The sequence below is a fragment of the Nicotiana attenuata genome, unplaced genomic scaffold (genome assembly GCF_001879085.1).
Source record: "Nicotiana attenuata strain UT unplaced genomic scaffold, NIATTr2, whole genome shotgun sequence".
In the NCBI taxonomy this organism is placed as follows: domain Eukaryota; kingdom Viridiplantae; phylum Streptophyta; class Magnoliopsida; order Solanales; family Solanaceae; genus Nicotiana; species Nicotiana attenuata.
Window position 1 is genome coordinate 33,897 of NW_017673669.1, and position 15,464 is coordinate 49,360.

The 15,464-nt window shown below is 37.1% G+C and overlaps 2 protein-coding genes across 2 annotated transcripts; one reads left to right on the top strand and one right to left on the bottom strand.

Moving 5' to 3' along the window:
• Positions 1–1,415: 1,415 nt before the first annotated feature.
• Positions 1,416–5,522, bottom strand: LOC109216994. Its single transcript, XM_019381219.1, has 9 exons — positions 5,144–5,522; positions 4,983–5,049; positions 4,758–4,797; positions 4,552–4,684; positions 4,150–4,221; positions 3,551–3,631; positions 2,860–2,921; positions 2,658–2,746; positions 1,416–1,756 (listed from the first exon to the last, which is right to left on the bottom strand). Exons 1-8 carry the CDS (start codon positions 5,435–5,437, stop codon positions 2,680–2,682), a joined length of 816 nt encoding a protein of 271 aa, XP_019236764.1. The 5' UTR covers positions 5,438–5,522; the 3' UTR covers positions 1,416–1,756; positions 2,658–2,679.
• A 6,098-nt stretch (positions 5,523–11,620) lies between these two features.
• Positions 11,621–14,606, top strand: LOC109216995 (pectinesterase-like). The gene is made up of 3 exons (XM_019381220.1): positions 11,621–12,225; positions 12,515–13,053; positions 13,794–14,606. Exons 1-3 carry the CDS (start codon positions 11,858–11,860, stop codon positions 14,471–14,473), a joined length of 1,587 nt encoding a protein of 528 aa, XP_019236765.1. The 5' UTR covers positions 11,621–11,857; the 3' UTR covers positions 14,474–14,606.
• The last annotated feature ends 858 nt before the right edge of the window (positions 14,607–15,464 follow it).

Genomic DNA, 15,464 nt, shown 5'->3' on the forward strand with positions numbered 1-15,464 from the left:
ATATTATCATCTTTGCATCTCTAGGCTTATTATATTTGATTACGATTTACCCCTTTTCTATTTTTGATTGTTTTATCGCTTACAAAGTATATCGTTAACTTTTGAGCCAAACAACTATATTTCCATTACTTTAGTTATTTGCTATGCAACATCGACAATACGACAATTCAAATCAAATAAACTCAACGTAGCCTAATATGAGTGTGTCAGCAGCTTACTAAACTAAGTTGGATATAAAGCTTTAGCATTTTATTTTCTTGCATTGGAAATATTAGGGGTGTTTATCAGGCGGATTGGACGGATATTTACTTTAACGGTTTGACTTATCGATTTTATAAATGTGATAATCCTCTAGCCAACCAATACGATATCGGGCAGATTGATATCGGATTAGCGATTATCGGGCAATTTATCAGATTATCCATTAAGGGAAAATTTGGAGTAAAGTATCACATCGGCTTTGTCTTCGCAATGATTTTGAATAAAGTAAATGAAGCCCTTTGTATTGAAAACTGAACTAACTGAATAAGATTCAAAAATAGAAATTGAACCCCAATAAAGACGCTCATGAAAGATGAACTAACTGAGTAAGGCTAAAATTTCTTGATTTTGCTTTGTCTTTGCAAATCAAGTTCATTCAAAGTTGGAATGGGTGTAGTATTTGGGCAACTATATTATGAACCACCTTTAGCTTAAATCATATACTTCTATATATGGAAGTAGCAGACTAGCAGTATTACTCTGCCCCAACTAACTTAAATTCAGTCCTACATCAAAGGTCTACATCTGACAGATCATGACGGGTTCCATATACCTTGGATCAACCAATAAATATTACTTTATATACATAGAGGTAAGAGTGTAAATATAAAAACTATTAACGAGTTAACGGTTTATCCGATATAGAAATTGAGTAATGCACCGTTAAACCGTTAATTATAAAATTTCAATCCCTTCACCGACCATTACCCCGATAATACGATACCAATAAGCCATAGGCCGTTTTCGCTGCTCGGTTAACGGTTACAGTTCGTTTTGAACAACCCCTAACTAGAATAGCACTTGGGCACGTTTGTAACAATGTTTGGAAGGAGAGGGAGTGGTAACAACTAACAGAGAGTAGATACGAAATTGCATCAAGACCAAGCCTAATATTCTTATCACTGTTTCCATTATTTTCTCTAGCCGAGGGTCTATCAGAAACAGCCTCTCTGACCTTCCAGGAGTCGGGGTAAGGCTGCGTATATCTTATCCTCCCTAGACCCCACTTGTGGGAAACTACTGGGTTTGTTGTTGTTGTACTGTTTCCATTAGTTTAAACTTCAGTAACAAAGTAATATTAGCAATTAGCAATTAGCAACAATATATTTCGATTAGTTTCTCAAATGAGAAAAGGTAGCAACGGGAGAAAGCCATAGATAAGTAATGCATTTTTAACTCAAAATTTGAACAGGAACAAATCAAATAAAAACTTTACATAACAGCTCATAATTTCATATACTTCCTCTTATTATCAGGAGTTTTAATTTTACATCAGTTATACCTGTGTGGCTGTGTCCAGTCATGTAAAGATGGTTGCTATACTTCCCTTTCTCTTCTACTATTTCTTTCTTGTAAAACAAAATTTCACTCCAATTTTTTCTTTTCTTTCTTCACCAGTGTGCATGAAGGACAGGAGTAGCCATATGTGTTCTTCGCTTTTTTGTTCCGGAGTCCTTTCTCTTCTTTCCATCTGTTCTTTAACAGTGCAAACAAACTGCAAAGTGTGTGGATTTTGGTCAAATTTTATTCATGAGATGGTCTAGATTGATATTAGTATGGATACGGAAAAATCCTTCTAGCATTAAATAGAATAGACATAGACATTGGAAGAATAAATATAGATAGAAATAGATAGTGGAAGAATTTAAAAAAAAAACGATGAACTTTGACACCTTTGGATAAAGACATAGACAAGGGAAGAATAAATATAGATAGAAATAGATCGTATAATCTTATATGTTTTGAATGCGCGTATGGATCAAATATTTTAGATGACAAATCGATTCTAACATGGAACACTAAAGATACTTATTCCTTTCTTTTTCTTTCCGTGTAAAATGCTACAGCAGGAATAACCACTTGACGAACATCAGAAACTCTGAGGTCCAACAAATTATACAATACTTCAACATGCACTCCTAAATGATACTCGCGACTGAGCCATACACAATATCAAGGCAAAATGGCGTAATGTAATAAACAGTCTCGTGTCCGTTCACACACATTTGAAGCTAGCTGTAATTTAAGCTACTGCTGTCTACACATAGTACAATCTAATTCTCAATGCTACCCAAACATAGTACAATCTAATTCTCTAATAAGAATAACCAGAGTGTCTACAAATAACAGTATCAACAGACATAGGCAGATCAAGAATTCTTGCAGCTGCATAAAAAAGATATATTTGTATACCTTTCCTTTAGCTATTTGTACACAAGTTACTAGTCCACATCCTAACTTGGAATGTCATTGATATGTTTCAAGATGATTCCCCATTTAATTGCGTGACACGTGATGTTATAGAACTAACAATGGAAGTGTAAATTTGGTCAAGCTGAAGCATATGTAAATCAAGAAACATACTCCGGTGAGAAATTTTGGAACAACGAATTTACCATACTGCACTTGAGTGTTCTCTTAGTTGAGGTTCCAGTTTCTACATTTGCAATGAACCTTGGCAAGAGCAGCCATATAATCATCAGACCTGATAACGATATTAATAAGACGCTCTTTGTCATGCTTTCATATATTTCTAAAAACAAACAACAAGTACACTGAATTTGCATATATCTAGCTAAAAAAAACCCTTCATCAAACCTTGATCCATAAGCCGATTGACAAGCAGCAATTAAATGAACTTTAGCTGCATCTGGCTCTTTCTGCAAATTAAAAAACAACAAAATAGCTCATCATGTAAGCCGTTGGAGTTCCAGTATTCAAAGTTTAAGTAGAAAATCTGATAGTAATCTCTCAAAGGCCATTCTTATGCAAATTTAACCATTGTGGATGTTTCAAATATTCTCCTTTACTGTAGGAAGAAACTAATATTTATCCTCAATTTAGTTCCATTGACAAGGAGAACATCTTATTTGGAATAAAGTTATTCACTGTGCTAATATTCTTTCTGCTTTGACTTCATAATTGCCATCATAAGAAAATTAAGCAGCATGTGACTATTGATTCAGCTTGAAAGAATCACATGACCATACGTATGTGAGGCCACAGTGGAAGACGGTATTTCAGTTACTTGCATAAAAGACTATCAAAAGCAACCCTGTCAGTTTACATCAATCAAAATAGTCGCTACTCTACCTCAGTGTTGAGAATAAAATCATGGCATACACAATTCAAAAAAAAAAGTATCGGATATACAGGTTGATTCTCAGAGTACTGTGTGCATTGTGAAAGTAAGCAGGGGTCATGATAAGCTAAATTACTTTCAGTTCCAAGAGCAATCTGGCAGAAGAATCATCCATAATGAACGTAGGGTCTAGGGATAAGTAAAAACCTGGGATTCGTAGTACAACCCAGCGTACAGAGAAGCATAGAAATATTCATTTGGCTGTCCACTTGAAAATGCAGCAACAAGCTTCAGAATTAAGGAATAATTTGTAGTTAGTGAAAATATTCACACCAACCAAAGCTCCAAATTAGAGGAAATCCATATAGTATAGATCATTGGTACAACTTATAAATAATTTAAAATAGAGTTAAAAAAGGGGCTGTCATAATTTAGTAACAATCACTACGCTCTCAGTTTAGGATATATTATAAGAAAAGTTGGATTGAAATAAACACGAATGTTTTTAAATAAATCTCGTTAAGAAACACTTTCATAATTTGGTAAGAATCACCAGGCTCTCAGTTGTAAGTTATATGAACATGCACCTGAAGGAGTTGAGCCAATCTCAAGTACAAGAACAAGAGAGTGAAAGTGAATGAGATTGAATAATATTGCCTACTTCGGCTAGTATTAGTTTATGACCTGGGTAAGAATTGAACAAGCACTAGAACAAACTCACTTGAAACTAGCATCAAAAGCTACTGCAATTAAGTAGTGATATTAAATGAATTTCTTTCGTCTGACAACAAAACCAAATTCCATACCTTTTCCGGGTCACCACCATCTTTAAACATGTTATAAGCTTCTCGCATGACTGGTCGTGAATCTCTACCTACCTGCACACATCAGATAAGCTGTTGGAAGGTTCAAATTTGAGTTGTTGTAAGTAAATATACAAATAGAATCTTGAAATTGGCTACAATAAGAGGCTTGATCAAATCATTCTACACATAATGGAATCTCAATAGAGTAAAAAATTCTCAATTTGAAGTATTAGTACAAACTAACTCTTAGAACATGACGAAGTTTCATTTGATAGACATACTTGGGTATCAGTGAGTCAATCAATACCCAGATATGGACTCAAAAAACATCAATCATCTATTAATAGGCATAAATGCAGAACAGAATTTTGATAGTCTAGCTATGCAGACGATGTCATTTACCTCAAGATATCTTTTTCTCGCTTCACCAACTCCATACAGTTGAGCTTCACAGAGGAAGCACCATATTGACTCCTCTGTGTCATTTGGGTTCTGGGCAACATCTAAACGGAATTGTTCCGCACCCTCCTCATACCTAACCAGAGACAACCAGTTTCTGAATAAAGGCCCAAAAATTAAATACAAAAGATAAGTGGAAAAGTTATTACCTATCAAGATAATATAGAGACAACCCTCTTTGCCAAAGATCTGATTACCCAATAAACGATCACAATCAATAAAAGTTAATGTCCATCGTTATTATAGCTTGCAGCAAAAACACAAATAAATTTGGAGTGCATTTCTTTTAACTGTAGTTCTGTAAGTTTCATTTGCTTAACAATAGGACAACAAATAATGCACTTTAATTTATATCAATTAATTAAGAAGCTCACATGCTTTCTGGCGAGGATCAAGTTCAATTGCCTTGTCAAACTCCACCAAAGACCCTAACACATCGCCCTTCATTATAGAACCAAAAACTATTGATCTCTAAAATCAATTGAACCAGTAATAAGAAAATCAGTAAGCTGAAAGAGAAATCAAGAATAATTACCTGTCTGAAAAGTTGCATTCCCTTTCGAATTGCCATTACAGCATCGCGAGCTGAGTTACCACTTGTTAATGCATCCCAGAGCCCAGAAACTGAGGGCAAGAATAGTCTTCTGGTCAAAGCTGGTAGTGGATTGTGATAAGTCTGAATTCTTGAAAAAGTGGTGCCCAAGAAAATTTCACCATTCTGAAACTTTCTTGAGTATAGAGGCAAAGAACTTGAAGAAGGGCCGTACTGAAAGGGTTTGAGGACTACAGAAATAGTGGATTTGGGATGAAGGGTGTGGGTTAGTGCCATTATGGAAAGGTGAGAAAGATGATAAGGTAACAACAGCTAAAGGCGCGGAGCCTCTGTTTGTTAGGACTGCTCACAGGGGAAGATGTTTTTCACAAAAAATACTCCTTTTAAAAAATAAAAATAAAAAAAATAAAAAAAAAACTCTCATTTCTGAATGATTTTTCAGTGTTTAATTGAATATAACAGTAGGTGACGAGAACAAAAAAAAGAAGAGAATATAATCGTAGGTGACATACACTAATTGTACAATTGGGTAAGATAAAGTATGAAAATTCTATTTTTGTTATAAATAGTATTTTATTTATGGTGAATTTAGAGAGATTTTAGAGTTTGTTAACTTTGTGGCTAAGTCACTTTTCCCTTATTAATAGAGTGGTTATATTCCATTGTAATTCATCCCAAATCAACCCTAGGCAACCCCGGCATCGCCAACGTCACGGTCTTAGGGTGACAATCCAGAATAGGTTAACACGACGACAACTAACCATGCCTTATATCATGTCAAATCAACCATGCTGAGTAGTAAAAGATCAACTCTCGTCTCACAACCCCCAATAGTCACCAACACGAACCGTTACACACGGTCCACAATAATAGAATCACCTACCGGTGCAGATACATGAATATGCGTAGCTAAAGAATTACGGGGCATATCCAAATAACGAGCAAAGTATGATGACGTATATGAATAAGTGGAACCATGATCAAATAATATTGAAGCATTCGTGTGGCATACTGAAACAATATACGTAATCATAACATCAGAAGTAACTGCCTCTAGCCTGGCGGGAAAAGCATAGCATCGAGCCTGACCACCACCTGATCGACCTCCCCCTCTAGGGCAACCTCGAACTGCCTGAGTCCCACCCCAAGATGGCTGAGTGGGTTGTGTAGTAATTGGGGCAGAAGTAGTAGCATGACCTCTCTGCTGCATGGGACCTCCGACAAAACAAGGGTAATACCTCCTCACATGCCCCAACTCCCCATCCTCGAAGCAGCCTCGATCTAGGGATGACTGCGAAGCCTAAACCTAACCTCGAGATATAGACTAACCACTAGAAGAACCCGGTACTCATGAACCCTAAACTGATGGAGCACGGTAAAAACTTTGAGCTGGGAGTGCACTGAAAGATGACTGAACCGGACGAGTAGTCTATGAACCATGGCTAGCTGATGCACCACGATGAACCGAACGAGCCATCTGAGCAGGCTTATAAGGACGACCTCTATTGTGATGTGACTGATCTCCAGATGAAGTACCACTGAAACCACCTGAAACACGGGACCTCTTGTTGATGGGTTTTCAACGTCTTTGCCTTATGCTTCTTATGTTTTAATGATCTAACAAACTTATTGACAAGAACCAGATAGAGAACCTGACCCATCTTGCATACATTTCAAATGAACATGTTCAGCCTGATTTCCAGCAAATGAGTGAACAACCACAAGGAAGAACACAACAGGGACCTGGTCCCTTAGGGTTCCGTCAACTGTACAGCTGGAACATAACAGCAGAAGGTGACTGTCCGCAACTATTACAAAGAGGAACACAACAGGGACCTTGTCCCTTGAGTTTCTCTAACAGAAGTACAAGTCAACTATACAGTTGGAACGCAACTGCACAAAGTGACTGTCCGCAACTGTACACGCGACAGTGCAGTAGACAGTGCAGCAGTCACTTCTCATTGGGAAGAAGCGTGTATCAAGAATTGACATCACCATTGTGATATCTTTTGGAGTATAACAACCTGGTGCAAGGCACAACATATTGCCTTGTGCATTCAGTGATATTCTGTCAAGCATTAAAGTGTTCATCCGGCATTAAAGTCACTGGTGTACAAACTTTGAGCTGGGAGTGCACTGAAAGATGACTGAACCGGACGAGTACTCTATGAACCATGGCTAGCTGATGCACCACGATGAACCGGACGAGCCATCTGAGCGGGCCTATAAGGACGACCTCTGTTGTGATGTGACTGAGCTCCAGATAAAGTACCACTGAAACCACTTGAAACACGGGACCTCTTGCTGATGGGTTTTCAACGTTTTTGCCTTATGCTTCTTATGTTTTGATGATCTAACAAACTTATTGACAAGAACCAGATAGAGAACCTGACCCATCTTGCTTACATTTCAAATGAACATGTTAAGCTTGATTTCCAGCAAATGAGTGAACAACCACAAGGAAGAACACAACAGGGACCTGGTCCCTTAGGGTTCCGTCAACTATACAGCTGGAACATAACAGCAGAAGGTGACTGTCAGCAACTGTTACAAAGAGGAACACAACAGGGACCTGGTCCCTTGGGTTTCTCTGACATAAGTACAAGTCAACTATACAGCTGGAACGCAACTGCACAAAGTGACTGTCCGCAACTGTACACGCGATAGTGCAGCAGACAGTGCAGCAATCACTTCTCCTTGGGAAGAAGCGTGTATAAGAATTGACATCACCATTGTGATATCTTTTGGAGTATAACAACCCGGTGCAAGGCACAACATATTGCCTTGTGCATTCAGTGATATTCTTTCAAGCATTAAAGTGTTCATCCGGCATTGAAGTCACTGGTGTGTCAAGAACAAGAAGACAACTCCACTAAAGGACCAGTTTCACAACGAGTCTATGTGTATCCGTAATTGAGTTGTAATCTTGTTATTTGTTCTTCATTGTAACTCCTATCCTGCTTTCTTAGAAGCTATATTTTAGGAAACCAAAATCCGTAAACTTTCTGAGTTTATGTTGTGACTAGGTTTAGTCATAAGTTTAAAGTCTTTGTAACTAGAGAGTCACAAAGTGGCTTGTGGTACGAGTACCACAAGTTAGTCAAGTTAAAGTCTTTGTAATAGAGTTATTACAAAGTGGCTTGTAATAGTTACATTACAAGTTAGTGAAGTTGAAAGCCTACAAGTATAGGTCGTGGTTTTTTGTCCCCTTGTGTGGGATTTTTCCACGTAAAAATCCCTTGTCTCTTTTACTTACTGCTTAGTAAAGTATTCTCAGTAGAAACTTATAAAGGATCATGTGCTCTATAGTTTGGTGGACTCATAGAAGCTGTCACTTGCCCTCCCGCTCCTCGTGCTTAAGCCTGCGAACCGACTCCAAGCGCCTAGCAATCTCGACCACCTTGTCAAATCTAACATCCGTCTCAGCCTCTCGAGACAAACTGAAGCGTAGGCCATAGTTGAGGCCATTAATAAACCTCATGATCCTCTCTCTCTCTCTCTCTCACCGGGAACTAACCATAGGTTCCAGTATTATTACAAGTTTCGACGAAGTGTGTAATGTGTTGCCTTGAATTTCCTTTACTATCGAATTGTTGAAATTTTGGAGGTTAGTAACCCGTATGCATCTTCAAACTATCAATTCATGAAGTGTATGTCTTCGCATATGTGAGAGAATACTTGGCAGCAATATCGTACTTGTCTTTAGTGGTTCCCATAGTGAAGTCTTTCAACTAATCAATGGGAATTGCCCTGTCAGATGAAATTTGAAGTTCCTTAGGTGTCATTATTTGCCTTGCGGATGAGTCTCCTTTATCTTGCATCATAGGGAGCTTCCCAGGTGCATGACTTGAATCTCCCTCCATCATGCTTTCAATGCTATTTGTCAGCTTGACAATTTTATTATCTTGATCTTGCATATGCTTCGTTAACTCCTCAATTGCCTTTGTTAAATTTGCGAGTTTTTCTTCAACAGCTGAATTGTTAGTCACCATTGGTTGGTTAATTGTCGTGGATGGTGGAGTAAAGCATGGATTTTCTTTTACACCATACTTTGAGTGGCACAACTCATGTGGAGTGATTGGAGTAGATCCAGTGATCAAGACATCATCACTATCTTGTATGATGAGATTCTTAGATCTAGTGGGGCTAAGTAGAGCCAATGTCTTTTCAATAATTTCAGCAATGTTCGCTCCTTCTTCCAACTCAGTTGAAAAGGACCTTGCCCCCTTTGAGGATCGAAAATCAAATATAGAAACCGGCCCAGACGGAATTTGAAAAGCATGTTGTCCGAGAAAGTTTGCTTTGTTCCTAGTGATAGGTCATATGCTTTCCATAGTAGCGTCTAGCAAGTTTTTCACATCAGAGGAAAACTTGGAATTTGTAGCCTTAGTAGTAGCGAATTTGAAATTGGTCTTCTTAGGAGCCATTTCAGTGTGTTCTTAAAATTTGGTAATTGAAGAGATGCGGGGTAGAGGTCGTCCCACCGGGTGTGCCAAAAATTTGTAACAAAAAAGTTTCGCATAGAGAAAAATAAATAATCAAGATAAGAAAATTGCTTAACAAATGTAGTATTTGGTTTTAATAAATGATGAGTGTTACAATCTCCATAATATTCCTCTAATTCTTCGAGAATATAATATAAACTATCTTGATGAGCTTGATTTTGATTTTGATTCAAGGGCTTGTAAAGCATGGTCTTGAATCTCCGTCTTGAACTTGATTTAATTATCTGTCACGAACAAGTAATTTGATCTTGAACACCTTGGTAACTGGTTTGCCTTCGTCTTGATCTTGAACTTGAACTTGTAGCTTGAGTGCTTGAACTTGTAGTTTTGGGGAGAAATCTGCAGCCTTTGATCCACAAGCTCTATGCTTGATTCTTGTTCTCACTTCTGGTGTCTTCTACCTTTATGAAAACCTCTATTTATAATTGTAGGGAGCAGTGTGGCTTTACGTTTTAATTAGTCTGTTTGAACTGACCAATACCAACTAGACACTTGTCACAACTCTATTGGTTGTTGATTTGACTTGGTATGCCACCCTTTCTTGACCAATGGAATGATTTCATTGGCTCATTTATTTGGCTTGGATTGCCACATCAGTTGACACGTGGCATGAGCCTGGGCTTTAAGATGGGCCAATAGTTATTTGGGCCTAATAAATTGGGTTTATCATTAGAACCTAATTAAATGGACTAGACCAATATATTTGGACTACTTTCTAAATCCAAGTGTATTAGCCATAATATTTGTTTGGAATTTATTTTAAATTTAATATAGTCCAAAATAGTTAGATTTAATAAAATTTATATGTTTACAAGTACAAGATTCAAAATATCTAATTTTTAGTGTGAATTCGATTATAAACTCTTTAAAAGTTTTAAAATACATTTACAAAGTTTAAAACTACAATAAAGTACTATAAGTCAATATACTAGTAACTCGATATATTTGAAAGGAGTTTGAAAACTTTTAATTAAAGAAAGTATTATTTAACTACCCAAATAGTACAGATAGAGGCAGGGGCGTACGCAGGAATTTTTATAAGCAGTGTCAAAATTCATAGAAGAATTGGAATATAACCTTGACTATCATATTTTTAGACAAGAAATAGCCTTAGTCTATTGATTTTGTTGAGTCTTAAGTTAGAAAGGGTCCTGAGTTCAATTCTACTTCATCAAAAATTTTAACTACAAAGGCTCTCTCAAATATTTGCAAAAAAGAAATGTGCTAGTTGAGGTTTGAACCTTTGACCTCTTAGAGCAAAATCAAGCACATAACAAACACACCAAAACACAATTTAAGTCAAATAATGTCATTTTTTCCCACTTATCCGTTTTCGTATAGTATTAATACATAAGTTTCGTAAAATTTTCCAACGAAGTGGTATCATGACACGGCTTCGATATGCATGCATCCGCCCCTGGATTGAGGAAGCACTACCAAATACTTTGTCGAATATAATTTTTGGTTATCATTCATATGCAGCAACCTTAATTCCATGGATTTGCGGGGCACACGTCTGTGTTACTTTCATTCCAGATACGCTAATTTTTGAAAACAGTTAGTGGCAGAAGTGTCCGATGATATATGGCAGAAATTTTTTCCTACGACTTATTCTTCAATTTCTCTACATTTTCCACGCGTATACGTATCTAGTTTTCCGATACTATAGTGAATTAAGTTCAATATCAAGCTAAAACCTTATTAGTTCATGTTACCCACTATATCTGGGAAAAAGTAAGTTGGCAGTCAATTTGGAAAATTGATGAACATGTAAGTTTTGAGCCTTAGAGGAGCTTTAGTGACAATGGCGAAGCTAGAAATTTTCTCAAGAGTGTTTAAATTTAAAAGAAGTGAAAAACATTTCCGACAAAGGGTGTTCAATATGTGTTATATACCTCTAAAATATAAATATTTTACCTCAGTGTAATTTTTCGACGAAGGATGTTCAACTATGTGGCTTCGCCATTGTTTAGTGACGAGAAAAATTCCAACCATCCTAGTCCTGCCCTGTTCGCACCTCACTGCTTCACAATCAATTGTGCCTGAAATCTAAAAATGCTTTTGTATGCTTACTTTTTTTCAAAGCATCTTATTAATCTTATTCTTAACAATTCTGTCACTCTTCAAGCTATAAATCTATAAATAGAGGGATTAATTGCACGTCGACCTGGACAAAATCAGTGTTACAACCATGGCTAAAGTTCATTCATTACTTCCATTTCTCATGTTTTTTTCCTTTTTCTTTCCAGCAAATGCAATCTCCCCTTTTTCTTCAGAATCCTTTTGCAGCTATACACCTTTCCCCGAATTTTGCAAATACACGTTACCGATCAACAAATCTGCTACTATTCATGACTATGGCCGTCTCTCTCTTCACCATTCCTTATCAATGAATGATCATCTCCTTTCTTTGGTCAATGCCGATCTCTTTAATCTTCGATATGCATTGCCTGAAACCACCATTCGTGCCCTCGAGGATTGCCAACTTCTCTGCAGCTTGAACCATGACTTTATTTTAAGCGCCATTCAGTCCATCCATTCTACAAACACGCTTGAAAGGTTAAACTGTTAGAAAGAGCACACTTTAAATTACTTAATCATATTATCCATCATGGTTTGATCCTCTTCTTTTCATGGGCCAATATATATATATATATATATATATATATATATATATATATATATATATATATATATATATTTTCGTGGCTATGAGATTTGAAACGTGGCAGAACGTCATGCAGCTATGTTACGAATCATATTGATTTGTATGTCCTATCTTATTTAAAAGTATAAGCGGTTAGAGAAGGCACGTTTTTAATTACTTAATTATATTTTGTATCGACAGGTTACAAGCTGAAGACATTCAAACTCTGTTAAGTGCCATATTAACCAACCAAGAAACTTGTTCCGATGGTCTCAAAGATGTAGCTGTTGGTACAAGCGTGACAAATATGCTTCTATCTCCATTATCGGATGGGACCAAATCTTTTAGCATTTCATTAGCACTTTTCATGCATGGTTGGGGTTATTCCGCTATCAAATCCAGATCACTATCAGAGAAGAAATTTCCATTTTCTGGTGGAAGGAAACTGCTTCAGTCAAATGAATATGGTGTGAATGTGAATCAAAGGGTGATTGTGAATCCTGATGGAAGTGGTAACTACATAACTATTAATGATGCTGTGGCTGCAGCTCCCAACAATACTGCTGCAGGTAGTGGTTATTTCTTGATTCATGTGGTGGCTGGTGTTTACGAAGAATATGTTTCCATTCCCAGTAACAAACGGTATATTATGATGACGGGTGATGGGATCAACAGGACTATTATTACTGGAAACAGGAGTGTGGCTGATGGTTGGACTACATTTAATTCTGCAACATTTGGTAACTTTATTGATTATATCCATTCGATCATTTTCAAGATTTTCTTTCATTTTCTTATATTTTTCCCATATCAATCATTGACTTGGCGTCAAGCAGCAGTTAAGTATTTTAAGGTAAAAAATATACAAATTTGAAAGACATTGGCTATATATGTGTGTGTGGGGGTGGGGGTGGGGTTGGGGTGGGGGGGGGGGGGGTAGTTGGTATTTAGTTCATTGAAACTAGGCGGTCACAACAATTCTATGCAAGTCATGTCAGCTACTCATATTGAAAGTTCTAGTTAAAGCCGCAAGTGAAATGTTCCTACGTATATACACATTATCACATTAATTTCTAGAGAATTGTTTCTATGTGGTCATGTTTTCTAAAAGGGTTATATTGTAGGTAGCATGTTACATCCTGATTTTTTAGGTTATTACGTGGTTTTTCGGTGTTGTCCCGTATTTTTTCTAAGTAGTTATTATTATGGTACCTATGCTTGCCAGAGCCGAGGGTCTATTTGAAACAGCCTGTCTACCTCCATAAAGGTAGGGATAAGTTTTGCGTACTCACTACCCTCCCCAGATCCCACTATATATGTGGGATTATACTGGGTATGTTGGTGTTGTTGTTACTCTCACTTGTTATGAACAACATATATAGTTATTTTTAGAATGCCCTAAAAGTATAAATTTTTATTTTTTTTTTACACTATCAATATACATAATTTAAACCCTTAAATTGTTAACTTTCTTTGGCAGCTGTAACCGGGAAAGGCTTCGTTGCTATAAACATAACCTTTAGAAACACGGCAGGATCAATCAAGCACCAAGCGGTAGCTATAAGAAGTGGTGCAGACATGTCCACATTTTATAGCTGTAGCTTTGAAGGGTACCAAGACACCTTGTACACTCACTCCCTAAGGCAATTTTATAGAGAATGCGATATTTATGGGACAGTAGATTTCATATTCGGGAATGCTGCTGTAGTGCTACAAAATTGCAACATTTATCCGCGTCTCCCAATGCCTAATGAATTCAATGCTATTACAGCACAGGGAAGAACGGATATCAATCAAAACACTGGAATTTCTGTCCAAAATTGCAGCATCAAAGCTGCCCAAGACTTGGCTTCTACTCAAACTTTTCTAGGGAGGCCATGGAAAGAGTACTCGAGAACGGTGTATATACAATCATTTATGGACAGTTTGATTGATCCTGCTGGTTGGTCTCCTTGGTCAGGAGATTTTGCTCTCAATACATTGTATTATGCTGAATACGCCAACACAGGGCCAGGGTCTGTGACCACTAATAGAGTCACTTGGCAAGGCTACCATGTGATAAATGAGACGGATGCTGTCAACTTCACTGTTTCAAGTTTAATTCAAGGAGATGTTTGGTTGCCTGCAACTGGAGTTCCTTTTACTAGTGGCTTACTTTGATAAGCGGCTAATGTTTTTTTTGTTCTGCAATTTGAAAGTTCTTTGTTAATTCAACCTATTAAATTTTTATATAAGAAAGAATATTGTCACTGAAGGATTTTATATTATTTGAGGCATAGTACTATTTTTACCACTATGTTCTGTTTAGTAGAATATACAATATCCCAACCCCGCAATTTTAGCCTTTGCATTCTGTTTCATGTTCCGAAAACTTGGATAGGTTCGTATTATTTTGGGACTTGTCGGCATAATTTGGAGGGTTCTTGGGGTTGCTCCAGTGAATTTTGGCATATTTGGGGAAAGTTAAAACATTATTGAAAACTGGTGCTGGTGCAGCTGCAGAGGTGAGCTGCACCTGGGGCCTGCACCTGCCCCGGATGCATTATATGTGCCTCTGTGCCTGGTGCCTTTTTAGGCCAAAATCTCAGTTTAATATAAATAGCTCCATTTTGTGATTTTAGTTCATCCTCCATTAATTTTAAGACTTAAGAATTCGATTTTGAGGGGAATTGTATTTGATTATCATCCATGACGTCGGGGTAAGTAATTCTAACTCATATTTATGATTATATCATGAATCCATCTATGGATTTACCTTAAAAACATGGATTGAAGGTGAATGATGATGGAACTATCACTACTAGAATTCCGAAAAAAAGCAACCAGCAAAAGCGACCAACGTAGGTCGCTTATTGGCCAAAAAGCGACCAAAAAGCGACCAACCATGCCTGGTCGATATTAAGCTGGTCCCTTTACCTTAGGGACCAAAGTTGGTCGCTAAATAACGACCAACGTTGGTCTCCCAGGTAAAAAGACCAAATTTTCCGGGTAAAGCATATAGCGACCAACTTTGGTCGCTCAAATATTTTAATATTATATATTTGGCGACCAAAGTTGGTCTCCAGATGTAAATAACGTTTTATTTTTATTTATTTTTAATCATATTAAGCGACCAACTTTGGTCGCTATATTAATAAATGTTATAATTTTT

What these genes read in the sequence shown, in the direction of transcription:
- LOC109216994 (XM_019381219.1), bottom strand. Translation starts at nt 5,437, where the DNA reads ATGGCACTAACCCACACCCTTCATCCCAAATCCACTATTTCTGTAGTC. An exon ending in CGAGAAAAAGATATCTTGAG is followed by an intron (nt 4,222 to 4,551) that starts GTAAATGACATC and finishes TGATGTGTGCAG; the next exon opens with GTAGGTAGAGATTCACGACC. An exon ending in GGTTGTACTACGAATCCCAG is followed by an intron (nt 2,922 to 3,550) that starts GTTTTTACTTAT and finishes TTTAATTTGCAG; the next exon opens with AAAGAGCCAGATGCAGCTAA.
- LOC109216995 (XM_019381220.1), top strand. Translation starts at nt 11,858, where the DNA reads ATGGCTAAAGTTCATTCATTACTTCCATTTCTCATGTTTTTTTCCTTT. An exon ending in TCTACAAACACGCTTGAAAG is followed by an intron (nt 12,226 to 12,514) that starts GTTAAACTGTTA and finishes TTGTATCGACAG; the next exon opens with GTTACAAGCTGAAGACATTC. An exon ending in ATTTAATTCTGCAACATTTG is followed by an intron (nt 13,054 to 13,793) that starts GTAACTTTATTG and finishes TTTCTTTGGCAG; the next exon opens with CTGTAACCGGGAAAGGCTTC.